The 22,456-nt window shown below is 35.6% G+C and overlaps 2 protein-coding genes across 3 annotated transcripts in view; one reads left to right on the forward strand and one right to left on the reverse strand.

Moving 5' to 3' along the window:
• kdrl (kinase insert domain receptor like) overlaps positions 1-3,826 on the reverse strand; it is a 101,998-nt gene extending 98,172 nt beyond the window's left edge. The window contains exon 1 of the mRNA XM_022684284.2: positions 3,246-3,826. Coding sequence (XP_022540005.2) covers positions 3,246-3,309 — 64 coding nt within the window. The 5' untranslated portion in view covers positions 3,310-3,826. The remainder of the gene's footprint in view (positions 1-3,245) is intronic.
• Positions 3,827-8,410: 4,584 nt separating this feature from the next.
• Positions 8,411-22,404, forward strand: tex11 (testis expressed 11). 2 transcript variants are annotated; one of them, XM_022684285.2, is made up of 29 exons: positions 8,411-8,608; positions 10,926-11,041; positions 11,577-11,661; positions 11,781-11,860; positions 12,037-12,117; positions 12,339-12,458; positions 12,600-12,680; positions 12,790-12,875; positions 13,133-13,190; positions 13,268-13,363; positions 13,669-13,750; positions 13,841-13,919; positions 14,030-14,181; positions 14,349-14,434; positions 15,164-15,301; positions 15,388-15,490; positions 16,043-16,167; positions 16,848-16,933; positions 17,117-17,170; positions 17,300-17,340; positions 17,822-17,908; positions 18,139-18,209; positions 18,345-18,461; positions 19,219-19,291; positions 19,726-19,875; positions 19,984-20,092; positions 20,524-20,644; positions 21,103-21,270; positions 21,614-22,404. In XM_022684285.2, exons 1-29 carry the CDS (start codon positions 8,581-8,583, stop codon positions 21,683-21,685), a joined length of 2,745 nt encoding a protein of 914 aa, XP_022540006.2. In that variant the 5' UTR covers positions 8,411-8,580; the 3' UTR covers positions 21,686-22,404. The 2 variants fall into 2 exon arrangements, with proteins under 2 accessions (XP_022540006.2, XP_049340401.1); XM_049484444.1 differs by lacking the exon at positions 8,411-8,608 and having other exon boundaries at positions 11,039-11,145.
• The last annotated feature ends 52 nt before the right edge of the window (positions 22,405-22,456 follow it).

Here is a 22,456-nt window from a genome sequence, read left to right on the forward strand (position 1 = left end):
AGTTGGGTCAGTATTCTTAAACACTAATGAAATCCTCAACATGATTAAAAAAGCATATTGTCAATACATCACAGTACCAATATATTGCCCAGTTCTAATATAAACTTATAATTATATATTTATACTCTTTTTCAGAAATTATATACATGTTTTAATAAAAAAAATGTATGTGGTCATTCAGGAAGAGTATATCTATTTACCATCTATTACTATTCGAATGTTAAAGGCAGGTAAAAACAGGCCCTGAGAAAAACTTAAAAAGAATTAAAACATCTGAATTTCACATTCACATAGTAAAGCTTAGACGAGTGACCGCTCATAATCACTGGAGAAAAACAATCCCCAACTAAAAACATATGACTACCTTGCTATGGGAACAGCCAACCACTTCCAAAGGCCACCATCAGATAATATACGCAACACCGAATCAATATAAAGTCAATAATTGCATCATAATCAGGATGCAAGAACTATTATGGACTGTTTGCTTGCCAAAAGCCAATCATTAAACACACAGATAATGTGGTAACCCCTGATCTTTTTAAGAGTCTATCAATTCAGCACAGTGCACTAATCTGTGTTCTGACATGTGGGAACAAATCAAGATTTCCCAGTTAGTTGTTAGAAGGTTAATAGGCCAAAATTGTCTACTCCCATCTTCAAAAACATTTACAGTATATTTTAACCCAGAATAAGCACACATAAGCACACAACTACTGAAAGATTATGTTCAAGTGTAAATCATGTAAAATAAGGTGTTCTCTGTGGTGTTTGAAACAAAAATGTTGGATAATTGTGGATAAGGTTTTACAGCCAGTCCTAATGAAGCGCCAGTAAGTCGAAACACCTGATTTAAATGATCTGGACCAAATTTCCCAAAAGTACTGTTTTGTTAAGACGATTTTAACTGGTAGAGAGAGCGTTGACCATTTAAGAATATTCTTTGTGATACCTCTTGCATATTTTAATTTAATCATACATATTGTATTGGACCCCCTGAAAAAACAATGGGTTTTCCACACCCAGTCATTGTATTAGGCTGAGAGGCTGACACATACTGGAAGCTGATTGGCCGTACAAGAAGCTCGGGGAAGGAATCTTTACTCAGGTAGCGTGTCACGTTTCCCTGACCTCTGGCTGCCAGAACAATTCCAGGGTGCCTCCTGCCTCTCAGTGCACTTCCTCCATGTGTCTTTCCCACGCTCGGCGTGCGGATAGTGAAGGAAATCTACTTGGAAACCTTGTAGACAAAGCTTGAACACCAAAAAAACAGTGGCAGGGGGTGTGTGTGGGGGGGTGTATTTCCTCTGTTTGGATCAGAGCAGGGGGTTGCTGTTTGTTTGGACACTTGGAGGAAGACATGTATCTGCGGCGCAACAGTTATGGCACAATGCACAGCAACATCCACCTTTTATACTCACTGATATTTACAAGGCGAGGCAGGCAGGCAGTTCAGCAGCCAAGTATCAACAATGTACTTTCTCCTCTAAACAGACAATCTCCTCTCAAGATGGAGAGCAACCTTTCACACTGGAGATTAACACAGCCACTGGTGATACACTGAAAACACTGCAGGGGCTTTATTCCTCTCAATGCCAAACAATATTTAGAGGATGGGATAACACAGTATATTCATTAACTGGCCACTGACCGACCATTCAACCATAATAAGGTGCATGCAGCATGCATGGTAACTAGATAGACCTAGGTGGCCTCATACTCATAAGTACAATGTTTGCAGAGTATTTTCAATTTTAGAATTACACTGAATTTCTTTATTTCACTCATTCCTCTTGATTTTTGCTACTTTATAATTTATATTATTTTATAGCCATGCATTTTGTGCAGCTTTAATTTTTTTCTTCTTCATTTTACTCTACTCTAACTCTTAATTTTTTACAGTTTTCCTAAATTGCAAGCTGGATACAAAACATGACCATTAAGATCAAGTCTCAATGATTTTTGTCATGCCCTCTATCACTTCATAAGGAAAGAACACATAAGGATTCATGTAGTAACTTAAAAGTGTTAAGCAAACCAAAATACTCAGTTAAGTATTTAGGTGCTCTTAAGCATGAGGTGCTGTTAACTTGCAGTTTCTGAGGCTGATAACTCAGATTAACTAATCTTGTGCAACAAAGGAAACTCTTGCTCTTCCTTTCCTGGGGCAGTACTGATGAGTGCCAGTTCAATCATACCGTTTTTGATGGTCTTTGCAGTGACTTCATTTGAGGATACTTTGAAAGTTCTTGATTTTTTTTTCTTATTTCATTAATGACTTACTTCATTTCTTTACTTCACCTTTTGTCTTTACTTAGTTGAGTATTTCTTAACATAATGTGGATTAGAACACTACGCAAATAAGGCTATTCACTGTGTACCAAGTCTAGCTCTTCACAACACAACTTCTACTTTGAAAAATCTAAAACATAAAACATTTTCTCTTTGGTTTACTAATTATTTCCACATGTATTTCTTCATAGTTTGGATGGCATTACTGGTCAATGCAAAACATTTCAAATAATGAAAATACACTGAATTTAAGGTGTGTCAATTTTTTTGACTGGTACTGTATAATCTGTTGCGTTCGTGAACTTATGGAGACACAGGCCAACTTGAGGGTAAACTGTGTGAGTTAACTCATTAATATAGCCCCCTCCCATTGTGTTTCTGTGCCCAGTTCTTTGTTAAGTGTGGTGCTGTTAAAAATAATTGACATTGTCAATTACGATTATGATTAACTGATTGCTGCAGCCCTATTTACCAGTATATAGCCTGGGTGACCAGCTTTTTGAATCAGCTTAAACTATCTGAAACCAGCAAGCTGAATTTTTCAACATATATTAAAGTAATATTAATAATACTTTAACAAGATCTTTTTTTAATATATTTTTAATTATATCATATTTTGTAGCCTATCATATATCTCCAATTTCCACTATTGCATATGGGGATATGTTTTTTTTTTTTTTTTTTGTCAAATTGTCCAGCCTTAATAATAAGAGACTGAGCCAACTCCAGAGAGAGAGAGCATCCAACCAGAATTAAAGCCACACAAGCGCCCAAAAATGAAACAAAAATATATATTTAGCTAAAATACTCTTCACAAATTAATATTTAATGACTTTAAATACAAATTTGTGACATCAGTCTCAGATTCAGATGTTTTCAGAGTGAAGCTGAACCAGCATCAATCAGCAGAGCAACCAGGCAGAGAGAAGAGAAAACCAGAGAAGTGGACTCACCGTTTGTGGAGGTAAAGCACTGGAAAAGCAGGGCTATGAAGGCTGCCGATCTTCTGGGAATCATTCCGTCCCTCCGTAGCCTAATGTTACTCCAACGAAAAGTCAGTCAATCAGTCAGAAGCCAAAGTAACCCAGTAGCCCAGGTCCCTCTAGCCTATCTATATCTATCAGCAGCAGCAAGAAGAAGAGATAACCTCCAACAGTGGATGGATGAACCGCAGCTATAAGCTGCTCCTGCAGCCACAGAACTTCTTGTTGGTAGCTTACAGCCTGTTTTCAAGGTTAAGGTTTGTATTCCATGGTGTCCAGACACTTTTTCAGCTCTTACGCTCCTTCAGGTAAGGGGTAGGAGCCAGTCTGCGCCTCTGGGCAGGTGCTATGTGGTTTTATTCTCCTCCTGGCGAATCAGAATATTACAAAAAATAAGAAAAGTAGGAAAAACAAGCAAAAAAACAGTCCAGGATTCTCAGGGTTCGTCTCACATATCCTCCACTGCGACTCCAAGCAGGGGAATGAGCTGCACAGACGGCAGCAGGCTATTAACTAAGCGCAGCAGCAGCAGCTCTCCTCCTGCTCCCATCCTGCTCCAGGGTTTTATACTGAAAGGAAGAGGCAACGTCACTGAGCCCTGACTGGGAGCCTGTGGCACTCTCACACACTCAGTGTTATCATAGCAATCCGTTTTAAGTCTCAAATCAAACCAGTAATACGAGTTTATACTGGTAAATTTCACATTCAAAACATCTGTAAAGCGTTTTTTATCATTTACTATCAATAATATCACATACTGCTCTGGAGAAAATAAGAGACCAGTTAAAAAGTGATGAGTTTCTTTGATTTTACCAAATTAAAAACCTCTGTAATATAATCAAGAGAAAGATGGATGATCACAAGCCATCAAACCAAGCTGAACTGCTTGAATTTTTGCACAAGGAGTAAAGGCATAAAGTTATCCAAAAGCAGTGTGTAAGACTGGTGGAGGAGAACATGCCAAGATGCATAAAAACTGTTTAAAAAACAGGGTTATTCCCCCAAATATTTATTGATTTCTGAACTCTTAAAACTTTATGAATATGAACTTGTTTTCTTTGCATTATTCGAGATCTGAAAGCTCTGCATCTTTTTTGTTATTTCAGCCATTTCTCATTTTCTGCAAATAAATGCTCTAAATGACAATATTTTCATTTGGAATTTGGGAGAAATGTTGTCTGTAGTTTCTAGAATAAAACAACAATGTTCATTTTACTCAAACTTATACCTATAAATAGCAAAATTAGAGAAACTGATTCATAAATTGAAGAGGTCTCTTATTTTTTCCAGAGCTGTATACACACAGTAATTGTTTAAGAAATAAAAGAAAACATTTAGTGAGAAAGAGTGTGCAAAATTTTGAATGGTACTGTATCTATAAATCCATTCTGACATTCTGACTAGACATATTTTTGGGATGATATAGCCATAATGTTAGTTTTTCTAGTCATATTTTACCATTTATATCATTACCATTTATCTCCACTGTAATTCTCAGGTCCAGGTTTCAGTCCAGGTCCAGATCTATCTGATCTATCTGAATCCTGACTAGGTCAATATATCTTTAATATACTGCAGTTATGATCATGTGTCTTTAGGATATGTGGAATTTTAGATCTCTATAATATACTTTAGATATCTAAAATTGTTTTGTTTTAAATTTAGTAGCAATAATATTATTCATATCTAAATTCAAAATCCAGATCTCTGTAATTTTACTTTTATCTATCAATAATATTGGATTTACAACTGATTTACGTGGAATTTCAGTTTTTTTTTTCTATTATATATTTCAAATAAATCTAAAATTAATATATTTCTATTTATATTACTTCTATTATTACTTATCTTTAACTGTCTAGCTTGGTCAGAGAGAAAAAAACTAACATATTCTATGACTGACTACTGATGTTCATTGTTTATTTCAGGTCCAAAGAACATACTAAAGACTAAAAACACTGCCAGTTGATCTGATATAGTGTTAAAACAAGTGACTTTACACATGACTGTTTTCCCCAAATGTCCTTCTCGAGATAAACAGATAAACATAGCTGCACCTCCCTAAAATATCTGGGTACAAAGGTAAACAGGCATTGTCTTACTCGTGCTATCGAGGTAAATATCCACAGGACAAATATTTGCTGCTTTATTTTTAACTTTGGAAAACAGGACACACAGCTATGCTATATCTAGGCCTAAAAACATTTGGGAACCTCCCATGATTTTGAAACGTCCAGCAAGTTCACCTTATCACAAATAGGGACATATCCATGGATATACTTTAGTGGAGGGGTTGTTCATAAGATTGTCAGGCATAAGAGTTCTGATTCACTGACTTACACTGGGTGTGTCTCCTCTCTTAAAACATTACAGTTCAAATCAAAGCCTTATATTAACAAATGTGTTAACTTCTCTGGGCTATGAGGCTTCTGGGATTGATCATCTCACAGTGGAAACCTCCAGATCTTTTTTGGAACACTCAAAAAAGTACAAAGCTTGTCGCTGGGGCTGTACCTTATATTAAGGTACAACAGAATACCTTTTAGTAATAGTCTTTTTTGGACCCATGTTTTTGGTACCAGTAAAGATTATAAAGATTATAAACATTATCATCAACTGAATATGTGTCGAGAATTGATTGTCCAAAATTGTCTGGCTTTAAAAATGAAAAATGTGTAATTAAAATATATATTATTTATTAGTACAGTGATACAGAATACCAAATGTACCTTTTAGCTGGTTAAATGGTACAAATCTGTACTTCCTGCTGTTAGGAAAGACTTTATGCTTCAGAGGGAACATCTGACCCTGTAAAGACCAATATTATACCTTAATAGGACACAATTATGAAATGATAAAAAGTGCACTTTGAGCAAAAGAAAAGACTTATATCGTACCTCTATTTTTTTGTGTGAAGAAATGGATGCAATCCAAGGACCATCCAGACTTTTATCAGAAACAAGGCCAGAAGCCAGGGTCTGTCATGGTTTGGGTTTTGATCAGTACACCTCTGCAATGCAGCATTAATGTAGAAATGTAGTTAATGGAGATCTTTGAGCAACATATGCTGCCTTATGATGACATCTTCTCCAGAGAAGACCTCTATGTATTTCTTCTTCAACAAGACCATGCAAAACCATATGTTGCACACACTGCAAAAGTATGGCTTCAGAACAAGAAGGTATGGGTACTGTTCTGGCCTGCCTGCAGACCGGACCTGTCCTAAATAGAGAATAGAGAATAGAGAATCTTTTGAGTGTTGATTTTTCATCCCAACTTTTTTTGGAATGTGTTGCAGGCCTGCAATGCATGAATTGATGTACAAAAGTTGTAAATTAACAAATTAAACAAAATATTTAGCTTTCTGTCTCCAATAAAACAAATGACAAAAAACCTAAATGTAAGAAACTCAGCACTTTTTTTATTATTCATACTGTCCCAACCTGTCTTGTTTTATGAAGTAAATGATGCATAAAATGATGAAATAGGTTTTTAAAATAGCTCTTTTGTCCTATTTGTTACTTTATTCCATTCTAAAGTAAACCCGAGGACTTTATTTCACATCACAACTCATATACATTTCTTTCTTTCTTTTTTCTTTTACAGGCAAGTCTTCAGAAGGGTGCACATTCTCCGTGGGCCAGGAGGGCAGCTAGATAAGACTCGAGTGGGAACAATTACTGGAAACCAAGGGCTGAAAGGCCTGGGCTTTTAAGACGTTTCTTTTTTAATCTAGTGTGCGGAAAACAATAAGAGGGTCCGAGTAGTTCTGTGTGCGCAGCTTGAGCTCTTTCCTTCAGGTCAACAATAAACCTCGCTCCCTGTTAAAACAAAGATGTCTGCTGTAGCAACAAAAACCTTTATGTTAAATGTGGCTTAGAATAGACCATGATTGGTCAATATGCCTTTATTTAGAAAGAATCGTGCAAAACTGGTGAATTACTGTTTTTCTTGTTTTAAACACCCGTTGTTTGTTTTGTCATATGCAGTTTTTGTAAAATTCTTCATCAATGTTTATTTTTTTATTTATTTACAGGGGAATCCCAGACAGCAATTAAGCTATGTCTTGAACTAAACAGCATTTTAAATGCAGATTTTCCATTTAAATCAAAGTATCATGTTTAGGAAACGTACCTACTAAGGTTTATATCTTAATTCTTAGTTTGTAATCACTTTTTCCTTTGTATGTCTAATAAAGAACTAATAAAGGATTATGTTTGATTTTTTTCTTATTAACAAATAATATTTGCAATACAGCAAAACTTTACAATACAGCAAAATTATAATAATTATAATAGTAATTTGCTCTTTCTGTCTATGAATCTTTTATTAAGTGATTCATATGTCTTGTGTAAGACACCATCTAGTGGTCATATAGCAGGACTGCACCTCCAGTAAATAAGCTTGCTGTCTTACAGGGGAAGAATATTTGTTGGAAATATTACTACTAAATAATGTCAAAGGTATTTCTTATAAGCATATTTACCAAATGTATTGGTGTCATTTTGTGATTTACCGCCATTTACTAAATATATTTTTGCCTTTATAAGCACATGTAAAGACTATGGCAAATGTCTTTAGATTTATTCAGAATTTTACACATAATAAATGTAAACATTTTTTTAAAATATATGTTTTAAAAATTATGAGGAATTAAAAAAAGGAATATATTTTCAAGCAATTTAATTATTTTCTTAGCAATGCACTATATGCATGAAAATAAGGAACAAACAGGTAGACCCATATATTCCATCTTTGTATCAAATAATTTTATATCCTGGTCTTCCTCATGTAATCAGAAAATCCATAAAAAACTGTCTAATTTTGTCTGATTTAATAATAGTGAAAGCTTTGTGTTACAAATAGTCAATAATAATGTATAATGTGTGTGTTGTAAATTAGCTCTGATGTTGCTAATTTTAAATTTCTGGAGAAAAAAAACTTTACCAACATTATTTTCAAAGTAATTGGAAATTCCCCTGTATTGTTTAACTCAATTCTATTTTGATTTATTTGTTTTATTTATTTATCTTTACTTTTTTATTATTATTATTATTATTTACTTTTTATCATATTTATTACAATTTATGTTTGTAAAAAAAACCCTGTCTTTATAATTCTAACGTTACAGGCTTTATGTCTTCACTGTCCCTTTAGGCTCGCGCAACACGTTAGCTGATTAGTTGTGTGAGTTTTTGTGAGAGAAGACGGGATTTTAACGAGGTTTTGTCCTAAAAACAGTATAGATACGAGGTTGCCTGGGTTCAAATACATGTTATAAAGGTATAAACATTGTAAAACTGAGATGGAGGACGTTCTTATTAATGTGAAAGGTAAGAATTGTCTTCAAAAGACTAAAATCCCCGTTTGCTTATCTGAGGTAATTATTGTGAGTTAGCGTTAGCTTGTTAGCCGCTAGCTAGCTAGCTAATTCTAGTTAACCTAACTGGCTTAATTTTAACTAGTGGTGGAGAAATTTAGAGCTAACTTACTAACTATGTAGTTCTTGTGTTTTATTTCTTTAGCTGACTAACTTAGTTTTAACTAGCAAAGAATAACTAACTTAGCTAGCTAGCTATCTGACTTAACTATTGGTGGTGGAAATACTATCTAGCTAGGTAACGTAGTAAACTAACCCTATTGGTCCAGAAATTACTAGCTAGCCTAGCTTAGCTAGCTAGTAACTGACCTAAATTACACTAAGTTATCTATTGGTTGATAATAATTTTAACTAGTGGTGAAGAAATTCCTGGATATCTAACTTAACCTCAGTTTTAATTAGTGGTAGATAAATTACTAGCTAGCTAACATTCACTGACAATTGTAACTAGTGGTGGAATTACTAACTGGGTTAACTAACTTAATTTTAACTAGTGGAATTAACTACTAGCTATCTGACTTAAATTTAACTATAGGTGGAGGAAATAACTTACTAGGTTTAATAGATAGCTAGCATTAACTGAAAATTGGTGGATCAATTACTGGCAAGCATTAACTGACAATTCTAATTAGTGGTGGATAAATTAATAGCTAGGTTAACTAACTTGGTTTTAACTAGTGGTGGGAAAATTCCTAGCTAACTAACTTTGTTTTAAATAGTGGTTGAGGAATTAACTACTAGCTATCTGAATTAAATTTAACTATTGGTGGTGGAAATACTATCTAGCTAGGTAGTTAACTAACCTATTGGTCCAGAAATTACTAGCTAGCCTAGCTTAGCTAACTAGTAACTGACCTAAATTACACTAAGTTATCTATTGGTTGATAATAATTTTAACTAGTGGTGAAGAAATTCCTGGATATCTAACTTAACTTTAGTTTTAATTAGTGGTAGATGAATTTCTAGCTAGCTAACATTCACTGACAATTATAACTAGCGGTGGAGGAATTACTAACTGGGTTAACTAACTTAATTTTAACTAGTGGTCTGGAAATTCTTAGCTAACTAACTTTGTTGTAACTAGTGGTTGAGGAATTAACTACTAGCTATCTGACTTAAATTTAACTATTGGCGGAGGAAATAACTTACTAGCTTTAGCTAGCTAGCCCTAACTGACAATTTTAAGTAAAATTAAATTTAACTAACTATTGGTGGATGAATTACTGGCAAGCATTAACTGACAATTTTAATTAGTGGTGGATAAATTAATAGCTAGGTTAACTAACTTAGTTTTAACTAGTGGTGGGGAAATTCCTAGCTTAGTAACTTTGTTTTAACTAGTGGTCGAGGAATTTCTATCCAACTGATTAAATTTAACTGTTGGTGGAGGAAATACGACTTTTATCTAGCTAGCATTAACTGACTGTTTTAACTATTGGTAAAAAAAATTACTAGCTAGGTTAACTAGTTCACTTTTTAGTTTTAAAGTACTAGTTTAGTTTTGTATAGCAGTGGAGAAATACGTAGCTAACCAACTTTGTTTTAAATAGTGGTGGAAGAATTGCTAGCTAGTTTGCTAATTGACAATTTTAACTAGTGGTGGAGGAAGTGCAAGCTTGCCAACTAATTTGTGGTGGAGGAATTAGCTAACTTACTAGTTAGCTATCTTACTAGTTACCTTAACTAATCTACTTTTAACTAGTGTTGGAGGAATCACTAACTAGAAAACTACTTAAGTTAAAGTACAGATACCCACGCTAAACGATAAAGAAAATTATTACAGTAAAATTAAAAAGCATCCCTTGAGGCCTCTAACTTGGAAAAAAGCTAACTGACTTGTTTTAACTAGTGGTGAAGGAATTACTAGCTAGCTTACCATCTAACTTGTGCTGAAGGATTTGTTAGTCAGCTAACTAGTTATCTTGACTTAGCTACTTTGTACTAGTGGTGGAGCAATTACTAGATAGCGAACTACTTAAATTAATGTAGAGTTAACCCACGCTTAAATATTATTCCAGTAAAAGAAAAAGGCTGGAAAAAAGTGTTTGCCTTCAAATGTAGCTAGCTACATTAAGGTACATAAAGTTAGTTACTTAGTTATGTAGTAATCATTAGTAAACCTACCACAATATATAAGCTATGACTAGAGAAACCAATTATAGTTACATTGGTAATGTAGACAACTCAATTCAACCAAAATAAACAGCCAAACATGTCGTGCTGTATGAACTACCTAACTACCAACAATATAATCTGTTTTTCTCTCTTAGGTCTGGCAGAGAGTCTTCTTAACAGACAGAGTGATGACAGTGTGAACGACTTGATTGAGACGCTGTTTGAAAAAGTTCAGTCGCTTGAGAAACCCACTAAAATTCAAGATACAGAGGTGCCGGTCTATTTGAGAACAAATTTTATTTAGCTAGATCATAAGTCTAAAGCTGAAAATCCACGGAATTTTAAAAGTGGACTTTATATCGACAATAATTTGAAGTAAGTTATGATGTCTTGTGAAATATAAAGAGATAAAGGTTACCAAATTACTGGATATGGCACAGTTTACCACAATATGTAAGAACAGAAAGGCATTTTTAATAAAAAGTACATTGTTATCTTCTCTGACATTAACTTATAGAGATGGGGTTTTACTGGTATCCCCCCCCCCAGTCTGATGCTGTAATCCAACCTACTTATGTACCAAAATAGGGCAAAAAAAAAACAATTAGAAGAACAATAACGTTTTTTTCAGCTGAAATGCTGACTGTGAATGAAAAACTAGATAATTGGAAAAACATGTATAAAAAAATCTGAAAATTGATAAATTGATAAACCTTACACAGACCCCAATGGGACATGATTATCTTGTTTCTCATTTTTAGAAAGTAGCTCAAAACAAAAATAATAAACATGTTTTTTATTTGCAGGTTGAAGAATGTGCTATTCAGTTGTGGAACTGGGCTGTGACCAAAAATATTGGTTCTGTTATTAGTGAGCAACAAAAAGCCAAAGGTTTTTGTTTTATAAAAATGTCATGTTATTTTCTTACAGGCAGTCTTTATTTCTGTAAGTTTACAGATGCTTTAATGACATTTTACCTTACATGTTATGATATATTTTGTGTGATTCAGTGCGTCTTGTGGCCTGCAAACTCCTGTATGTGTGTGAAACCGAGGAACCACCTGAGAATGTTATTCGCAAACAGATTATGGTTTGTCTGTGTTCTCACTTCATTTAATATTATTTTTGAAATTCAGAACTTTTTCTGAAAACACTAATTATATTTCCTTTTAGTTTAGTCTAATTTTTTAATGCAACATTTCCACTGCACTTCAGCTAGTTCTTTATGGTGTGTGTGTGTGTGTGTTGTATTTTTATGTGTCGCAGATGGCCAGTAAGACAGGGAGAACATGGCTTGATTGTAAAAACCCTAAGCTTGCCGATGACTTTTTAAAACTTGCAGTCAGTGTAAGTGTGAACTTCATGTCAACTATATAGATATAGATATAAAGATATAGATATATAGAATATTGTCAGACAATGACATTGCACAAATTATTTTTTCTTGTGAAACAGTGCAATTAAATTAATAGAACAATCTGGTTTGATTGTATTTTGATTTGAGTTTGTTGTTGACCTAAATATAACCTCCAGTACAGTAATAATAAATGTTTTGTATGATTTCACAGAGTCTGGAGACTCTTTACTGCAGACTAACATCCCATGGAGCTGGTGTTTCTGATACCAACACACCGAAAGGAGATGTAGAGAAAGATCTTCTGCGTGTTCTCTCTTATCAAGCAGAATCTGTAAGATGGTGCTTATATGTAATGCATTTAGTAGTAGAGAATGACTGGAGTTGTAATAATCCTAGCAAACAATTTAAAATAATATTATAATACATTTAGAATATATTTTACATAAATGCACTTGGCGTGACTGACTTTTAGGCAGTTGCTCAAGAGAATCACCAGGAGGCAGTGTCCTGCATGCAGCGGTGTAAAGAGATGCTTCTTAGGCTTCCTAAGGAGGTATACGATTTATTTTCATGTTATTATTTCTTGTTTGCGTTTTGTCTTTGCGTTTTTATTTGTACGAATAATTGTTTTACAGTAATTAAAGCAGCTTAATTTCTTTTAGACTGGCTATTTGTCTCTCATCTGCTACAACTTCGGAGTGGAAACATATAATCAAAAGAAGCTTGAAGAAAGCTCTTTTTGGCTCAGGTGAGACTTATGTTATCCTGTACCGTACATTTGCAACTTTGATCAGTAACCATAGAAAAAGCAATGTGTGTGTCCCTTCCCATCCCCACATGGTTCATTTTAGCAAGCAGCAGCCTCTTATCTGTGTGTTCCTATTGTCGTTAGTAGTAGTGTCTTTATTTACTTTGATATGAATCTGCGCAATACAAAAATATTTGCTTGTCATGAATTATAAAAATGGTCAGGCTCATACACTAATTTGCTGTGTTTTGTTTTAGTCAGAGCTATGACATAGGGAAGATGAATCCCAAGTACTCCCCTGGGCCAGAAATGCAAGTAAGCTCTATTTGCTGTTCAGTTCAAATTGTCATTGAAACTAATTATGGGATAATTGCAATATTTTCTCTTTTTAGGCCAAAGTCTTGAGACTCCTTGCTACTGTCTATTTGGAATTAGACTGTCAGAAGTACCAGGAGAAAGCTCTTCATGCTGTGAGCCTGGCTAATAAGGTATGGTTTTTCGAAACAGCATATATTTTCTAGAGATAATATTTGTTTTGTGTTGATTGGCCTAATGGTTATTAGCAAGCCATCGTCCTTGGTAAAAAAAAATACATCCAGCTAATAAAAGTTATAAAAAAAAAAAAATGTACATTGTGCTAGATGGCCAATTAGGGTTGCAGTTTAACTTTCTGTGAACATAAATTTCCAGGAGGCAAGTTACAGTAATCGCAGAGTCTGTATATTTACAGTCTGTAAGTAAACCATCTGTGCAAAGATTGAGGTAACATTTGGTTTTCCTTTGTTTTTTTCAGGAATTCTTTCACCCATCTGGCCTTTATCTAAAAATCCGTATTTTAGTAAAGAGTAAAGCATCAGATGAAGTGGTCAAATCTGGTGAGTGTAAAGTTTGTGTTCTTTTTTGCAGCACCTGTTTTTTTCTGTTCTTCATCATTATTACTGCTATTTTCTCTTGCTGTCCGTTAGGATTAACTGAGCTACTCGACTCTGATGTTGTTCTGGATGTATGTCTGAGCACAGCAAAACTGCTAATGGCAGAGGACAGGTAAAAACTCTCATAACTAAATTTTTCCATGTACACATCATTTTAATGCTTTCAGTTTTGCATGTCATCCTCATAATGAGGTGCTAGGAAAGATCACCATGTGTTCACAGAGAAACCCTGGCCTTTGACTTCCTGAAGAGGATGTGTCAGCATTTTGAGTCATCTCCTGAGCTGGGCTCGGTACTCCTGTTGCATATTGAGCTGCTTCTGCAGAAAGGCAAAGAGCTGCTAGGCAAGCAGAAAATTGAGGATGCAATCACAGGTACTGCCAATTAAAGTACAGGCTAGATGTCGTTTCTGTGTGCTAACCTCAGCTAAGTTGGACTGACACTATAAGTTAGAGGTCCTTTGCTGATTAATTTGTCGTTTAGTTACATACAATAACAGTTAAAATAATTTAGTATACCTACTCATCTAATTTCTATTTAGGTCATTATTCAGGCAGACAGTTATCACAACACAATCTGAATTCCCTGCATCTCCTTTTGTGGGATAAAGCTTCGAAAAACTTTGAGGTATGTGCAGCCATGTTTTTTTTTTTTTTTGATTAATAATATTTTTTCATAAACCGTATTAATAAGAAATGGATGGACCAATTAATTGGCTATTTATCCGTATCGACCGATATTTCTCTGATTTCGCTGATTCGGGAGTTGCTGGAGGTTGTGCTGTGACTCACTTGGAGCTGTCACAGGAAGCTGCAGTTCCTCTCCCAGCAGCAGTCAGAAAACTAAAGAAATCAAAGTGTACTTTAGTGCTGGAAAAGCAGCAATTTTCTGATGTTTCCACTTTAATCTCCACAATGCAGTTCTTTACGGGGATTCACAGACTGTCTTAAATGAAACTGATATTATTAGATTATTACTGTTATTGTTATTACATGGTATTTTAAGCAGAAATATGACTCAATAAAACAGTCAGTGAGGCAGCTGATGTTGGTATAACTGTTTCTGCAGTGTTGGAGTCAAAGTAAAAATAAAACTATTTACACACATATCTCATGAAATTTGTTTATTTTGTTGAGTAAAGCACTTCCATTTATTCACAGTCAGCTTGGATTACCAATGTTTACTTAGAGGTGACCGTAATAAGAAGTTTTACCAAGTTTGCTTGGCATCTATGTGGCATTTAGCCCCACCCAAGATCGTATCAGTGATCAACTGATCAACCTGATAGACGATCGGAATAGGCCCCAAAAACACTGATGGGTCCATGTCTAGCATTCATATATTTTTTCTGCTCAGGCTAAAAACTACTCAGAGGCTCTGCAGTGGTACAACTACTCACTAAGTTTTTATAAGGCTGGACAACTCGATCAAAACCTGGCAAAATTGCAAAGGAATCGAGCTTCCTGCTTTCTTCACTTACAGCAGCTTGATAAAGTAAGATTTGGCCATTATTCTATAATAAGTGATATTAAATATCTTTGCTTCTGAGTTAACATATGCAGAGAGTATCTTTGTTGCAGGCAAAGGAAGCAATTTCGGATGCTGCCAATAGCGATCCAAACAACATCTTCACACATTTTAGTATCTACAAGATTGCTGTTCTGGAGAAAAATGTAGAGAAGGGTATGTTATTATTGTCATATACTGTACCAGTCAAAAGTTTGGATACACCTTTTCATTCATGTAGTTTGTTTATTTCTTTTTTTTTTTTTTACATTGGTAAATTAATATTGAAGACATTTAAAAAATGAATGGCCACATATTAAATTGCGTAGACAACAAAAACAGTGTTTGTCCTTCACAATTCCCCTACCTAAACCCAACTAAGATGGTGATTAGAGGTGATTTAATTGGGAGGAGCTGAAGCACAGCATGAGGAAAAAGCAGCAACTATTGTTCAGCACCTCCAGGAACTCCTTCAAGACGCTGAGAAAACCATCCCAGGTGACTTTACCGACATGAGAAAATACCAAGAGTGTGCAGATCTGTCCTCAAAACTTCACATAGTCTTCAATATTAACATTACAATGTATCACAAAATCATGAAAATAAAGAAAACCTATTGAATGAGAGAGGTGTATGCAGTCTTCAGATGGGTACTGTATATTTATTATAATGTATATGACACTTAAAAAAAAAAACAGTTTCATTTGAATATTTAACTGTGCCTTCCAGCTGCTGAGGCTGTGAGAGAGATAAGTGTTCTGGCCCAGTCACCTGTGACCACTGAGGACACGATTCTTGTGACTGAAAATGCAGCAGCCAACATTCTCAGCTTGGCAGCTCAGATTGCCTTAGAGGTTAGTAATTATATGGGGTGTAAATCTGTTGTATACCCACAGTTACTGTACCACTTCTAACTACTGTTACTGTTGCGGTCTACCAATTTTGGATGATATATGTCCCAGAAATTATAAGCAATTTTTGTCATTTTACAATAATTTCTTGTCCTTGACGTAAAGACAATTCTTGCTTAGTAAAAACAAAGAGCAATATTGACTTCAGCAGTAAATATTGAGGTCATGTCCGTATTAGGGCTGTGTGATATGACTATATACTGATATATTTCGTGTGACAAAAAAAAAAAACATCTACGGTTTATTATTATGCTCTATTATCTATGTTGTTGCAAAATACAACAGCCTTTTTGTTGCCTAGGTGATGCACGAAGGCGGAAAGTTGAGTGCATCGCACTGGACGATGGCTGCTTTATACCTTTCACATCAAATGCTGTGCAACATAGGCGTGCAACATCTCCATGACGAATATGTTAATGTGCTATATCGTAATAGATCTCGTTTTCAGGATATGAAGTGGACTATATTGACATATTCCGTTTTGGTCATATTACACAGCCCTAGTCAATATAATGTACAATATATCAGTAAGGTAAATATTGTGAGAGACCATTTTCTACCATTGGCCCCCTTTGTTAAAAAAAGTTTTTTCCAGTATCTTTAGCAGTCTTTGTTCACTGCAGAATGAGCAACAGGAGACCGCCATGAAAGCCCTGGAGAGCCTGTGTGAACACTCACAAGATGTAGCACAAGTGCTCACTGCCCTCAGGTTTGTCACACAATACACATAAACAAATCTTCCAAGTCTGAAATGTCTAACCTTGACCCGGTTCTTGCATATGCTAATGTCAGAGTGTGAAAGCATTGTGTCTGTGCTGACAGTGAGAGAATCTGAGAATTTCAGTGCTCTGAAATCACGGTGTGGTTCAAACCACTGTTTGTTCTTTTTTAGGTGTTTAGTTCGACTTGTGCTATCAACAATAGAAATGGCACAGGGAGAAAAGAGGTTAGTGGATCAGTGCTGTAGTCCTGTGACTGAAATTTGCTACTACATCTTTTTTCATTGTTTGTAATGAATGTAATTTGTCTTTGCGATTCTACTTGTTGATAAGTTGACATTTTTTTCTTTTAACAGGGATACCAGTTTAGATGTTCTCCTGTCATATCTAAAGATGGGTAAGTGTGATATATGTTGAATAGGACCATCGCATGTCATGTACAAGGGCTGCACAATATATCCTATTAACAATTTTTCAGTGTGCACATGCCCAAATGACATCGCAATATATGTCATTTCTTTGCTACTGAATGCAGTTAATACTAGGTTTATACTATTCTTTTTTTAGACATGTTTACCAAAAGGCCCAGCATATATGCCCTATATTTTTATTAACAATGCATGTGGAAGTGGATTATTAGTATCATGACATGTTAGGTCACTGACTTTTGTTGAAAAAATCCTGAATTTTTTTATATCCCAATGTATAACAAAGAAAAAACAATATTTGCAATGTCATGCCCCTCCCTACATGCTGCTCTCACAATGGTGAGTTTCTGTGGAGCCTTAATTGCCTGTGATCTGATGCCCTAATGTATGCATTGATTTGTATGTAAGGAAAAACTTTAAGAGAACTGTTCTTTGTGTTTGGTTGTACAGCACTTCAGAATGTGTCCCACCTCATGCAAGTTCCTGGCCATGGAGCTGACCAGTGTTCTGAGGAGGCCAACTGGTTCAGGAGGATAGGTGCAATTTTACTGTGATTTAGCAACAATGTGTGTCTGGCCTAGGGCCTAATGAGTGCAGGTTCTGGACTGACCAGGACCCTGACCACAAAGAAGCACACAAAAAGATGGATGGATGGATGGATAGATGGATGGATGTACAGACTGTGTAATTGTGTTGTTCTGTTCTTTTATAATGTAATGTAATGTAATGTAATGTAATTTTGCCTCATATTTCTGTTACATTGTTAGCGTGGAACACAGCCCTGCTGTGTGAGAGTAGCCCTGTTAGAATGAGGGATTTTTTTGTCCTCTCCTACCAGGTAAGTGCATCTTTATTTCTTGATCAGTAGATTTTTGGAACAGTAAGTGTTGCTTGTTATGTGCAAACATTTGTTTTCATCAAACACTTTACTTAAAAAAAGAACATTCTTATTTTTGCTCTTGGTGAAAAACAGCTGTCACGGCTCTGTGCCCCAGGCAGAGGTGTGTTGATGGGTCAGAAAACATGTTTGCTAATGGCTGCTGCTGCCAGTCTGGAGATCTGCAGGATGTCTCCTCAGTCTGAACAACAGGTAAAACAACCATTTAAAATTCACTCCAAAACTACTGTGAAAATAATTAGCACCTTTTGGTTTTATTGATTCATCTATTTACTCAACATTCTAATGCAGAGGTGTATTATTTACCAGCAAAGGGCCAGTCTGGCTGCTAATTTTTAATTCTAAAGAAATCAGAGCGTAGCTGACGTCTGTTTGTTCAGATGTAGAGTTTAATGTTGTTATGAAATAATACAATTTTGGGAGGAGGAGCATGCTTAAAGCACCTCTCCTTTCCAATCTAACATCCTATAAATCCCCTGGACTTTTTTTAAACTCATTATGAGTTTTTACAACCCTCAACCTCCCAATTTCCTTCTTTTAACTCTGTTATCTTTCCTTTCTGAAAAGCTAAAGCTGTCCAGCCTAAAGTTCTGAGTTTCTTCCCCCTTGTCTTCTCCTTAGTTAAAGACATAAGCTGATGGCTGGTTTTGAACTAGCAAAACTGATTGTCTGTACCTCTGCTGTAATAAATCAGCTATCCATTTAAAGTCAAATTGGACAAAAAAACACACAAAATGGACAAACACATGGGCTTTGATTTGATATCAAAGTTTTTATGTCAGTTGTAATGTTTCAAATACCAAGTAAAATAAATGTATTTCTCTTCTAAATAAACTTGCATTCAATCAATTTTATTTCAGTACAATCTCACTTTTTAGTCATTGTTGTTAACAAAACTGTCCAGTAGAGGGTGCCGTGTGTCATTTGCTTAATCTTCTTTGGATTTCAGACTGAAATCCTGACTCAAGCTTTAGAACACATTCAGATCTGCTGGGAAGTATGGAGAGCTTTAAAAACTACAGGTACCTTCCATTTATATGTACACTGACATGCCAGAATCACAGCATAGCAGTGTGTAAATTGATCATGATGTGTTACTTCAGGGGAGGGCTTTAAAACGCCCACACAACTATATACATTTTGAGGTGTCTAATCCACAGTGTCAAATGTGTAGTGGTAATATGTCTTTGTCAAGAAGGCTTTGTCACCCACAGAAGAGGGGGGGCAGTGATGTTTGTGGTGTAGTAGTGTTTGGTTAGAATTATCTGTGCAATAGGCCCCATGTGCATAACCAACAGGGAAGCACAGTGTTCTTTAGCTTCCACAGGACTATGCAAAGATCATGGACAAGATATTAGTTCCTGACTCATGGCTTGTGAGGCTTACCACTATAGGTACAGGTGTAAAAGTGAATCATTTCTTCTTATATATTCTACAATTGTTCATTTTATTGTAGGTGAATCTTCTAAAGATCCAACCGAAACCTTGTTACTCTTGTATGAGTTTGAGGCTCGGGCCAAGCTGAATGACTCCAAGCTGGAGTCTGTGCTCGAGTGTGTTCTGGAGCTTGATAACATTGACACCAAAATGCTGGAGACAATTGCAGGTAAGATGTTCAGAGATACAAGTAGCTACTTGAAATCAGTATATTAAGTATTTGTAAATAATCTGACATATATCTGTATAAATATGAGAAACTTTTGTGTGTGTCTAGCATTAGCTATGGAACCTCCTGCCCATTTCCCAGGGCTGTGTAAAAAAGCTTTGAGGATCGCCCTTTCTCTGCACAGACAAGGCCCACATGCAGACTTGTCACGTTGCAGGTAACATTTATGCTACACCAGACCTGCCAACATGTATATATTTTGCATAGCGGGCACACAACCTAATACACCTAACACACCTCCTAATACACATATTGTTTGATCATATGTTTGGCCAGTTTCCAGGTTGTCACTGAAGTTGATTTTGCTGCTGAGCCACAGGGAAGTTCCAGCATTGAAAAAAAATATCATGATTTTAATTATGATTATTAACAGAATACTGTGGTAATTTAATACAATAAATTCTAAGTGATTTTTAACCAATATATATATTTTTTTGCTAATCTAATGCTGATCCTTTTATTTGCTGCCAGGTCTGCTACACTTGCACAATTGTATTATCCTGTTGTCAGATGTGAACATATTTCCAATAAGTACAACACATTAGAGCTTATTTATATAATTTCTTTTTTCATGTGTGCTCCCTACAGCAACTGCCTACACAGTCTTATCCAGCTGTCTCTGCCCAGTGGAGTGTGTGAAGTGGAACCCCGCGTGTTAGAGGAAGTGTGGGGTTACTATGAAGAAGCCTTGTCCATCATTGCCGCCACAGTAAGTTGGCTAGCGTGACTCAGCCAGCAGCCATTCGTCACACATGACCTAGTGTAGCTAAGCCGTGCAATTATCCCCATCTCTGAAAGAATCTCCTGTTTCTGTCAATGGGCTTTTAGCTGCACTTCACTTACCAGATGCTCTATTCACCAAGCCCTTCCTGCCAATTTGAATGCCTAATTGAAAATCTTTGTAGCTATGGCCTTTTAAACTGGTTTAAAAGAAACAGAACTGGTGAAGCTATTTTGAACCAACATATTAAAATGTGAATTTACATGGCTATTTTACTTTAGCCAATATAGAAACAAATGAAAATATAATAATTGTATGTATTGTTTATAATTACATTTGAAAAGGTGTTTCTCTAGACACCTCTCTAAACCTTTATTTTTAAATTGTTGGTGATGAATTAGCTAATTTTAGTCACATTATGTCATTCTTTTTCTTTTTTTTCTCAGCCAGAAGACTTTCCCGAACTGGAGGTCCTGTGGCTTTTGACACGAGCGTGGAACACAGGGATCCTGCTGTACAGTCTGGCTCAGTACCCTGAAGCAGAGAAATGGTGCGGCTTGGGGATGAGGTTCCTGCGCCACCTGGGCTCTTTGCAGGAGAGCTATCACACTCAGGTAATGAGGGCGGATGAGTTCATGGTGTGTGCGGGAGGGGCAGATGGAGATCTCTGAAGCTATAAACAAAAACAGGCTTCAGTATTCCAACATAGGATGGTCTAGATAGTGTTTCTTATATTTGTATTGCCTGTATTCTGGTTTTACTTAGCTAGGTTTTACCTAGTGACATACTGTAGTTGGATGTAGTTTAGAGTAGGCTAGATTTAGTTGGGTATGGTTTAGAACTGCATAAGTTGTGAGCTTTGTAAAAATCACTTTATATCTATTATATCAGTACACTGAATACAATGTGCATTTGCTAGGAAAGACATGATAGCAGAGAAATATGTTATCTTTTCAGATGACTGGTCTGTATAGTGAGGTGCTGGACAGGTTGGACAAAGCCAAGAAGAGTATCATAATGGAGGAATAAACATCTTTTTAGGCTTATGTTGTTTTTGAGTTCAGTAGGTGACATTTCTGTAACACTAGAAAATGTAAGTTTTTTGCTGTTCAGTTCTATTTTTGTAGTTTGTGGTTTTGCCAAATTCTAATATCACTTTACTGATAAAAAATAACCCATTCAATCTTAACAGAACCACAGATTTTATTATTTCCAAACAAATAAACTCTTGTCCAGTCCAAAAAAAGAAACAAAAAGAAAAAAATATAAATAAAATATAATAAACAAAAAAAATCTAGGACTGTGTTCCCTCCTGACCAGGATATAAGACTTATTTTCCTTGTGTCCTGATAGATTTCTACCATTTGTATTCACAGGGAGGACACCACTGTACAATCAGTTCATATTTGCAAGCACTTACTGCACATGTGCTTTCACATCAACAACTAATCATCACCCAAAACGACAAACCAGAACCCCTGTGCCCCACCCGTCAACAAGTTTATTTCATCACTTCTCTAGGGAATAGACACCCTCATCAACACACTGGGAACCATTCAGATTCAGTGGATGATTCGATAACCTCAATAGAAAGAGTACAATGAATGAAAATTCTTTGGGCTTTACTGACATGGCTGACTGACATCAGACACATTAACAGTCAGCTGTGTTTTTTTTTTCCACTTGACACCAGAGAGGACCATTTCTACACTAAATGAGTTTGTTATGCTCCTGGTTAACTTTATGTCTCTACAGGTTGCTGCCCTGCATCTTTTTACTATATATATATATATATATATA

This window comes from Astyanax mexicanus, chromosome 10 (genome assembly GCF_023375975.1).
Source record: "Astyanax mexicanus isolate ESR-SI-001 chromosome 10, AstMex3_surface, whole genome shotgun sequence".
In the NCBI taxonomy this organism is placed as follows: domain Eukaryota; kingdom Metazoa; phylum Chordata; class Actinopteri; order Characiformes; family Acestrorhamphidae; genus Astyanax; species Astyanax mexicanus.

Bases quoted from the DNA above. Each gene is read 5' to 3' on its own strand.
- tex11 (XM_022684285.2), top strand. From the start codon at position 8,581: ATGGAGGACGTTCTTATTAATGTGAAAG. The intron at 13,920-14,029 runs GTAAAAACTCTC...ATGTGTTCACAG, and splicing joins CTGCTAATGGCAGAGGACAG to AGAAACCCTGGCCTTTGACT. The intron at 17,909-18,138 runs GTGCAATTTTAC...TTACATTGTTAG, and splicing joins CAACTGGTTCAGGAGGATAG to CGTGGAACACAGCCCTGCTG.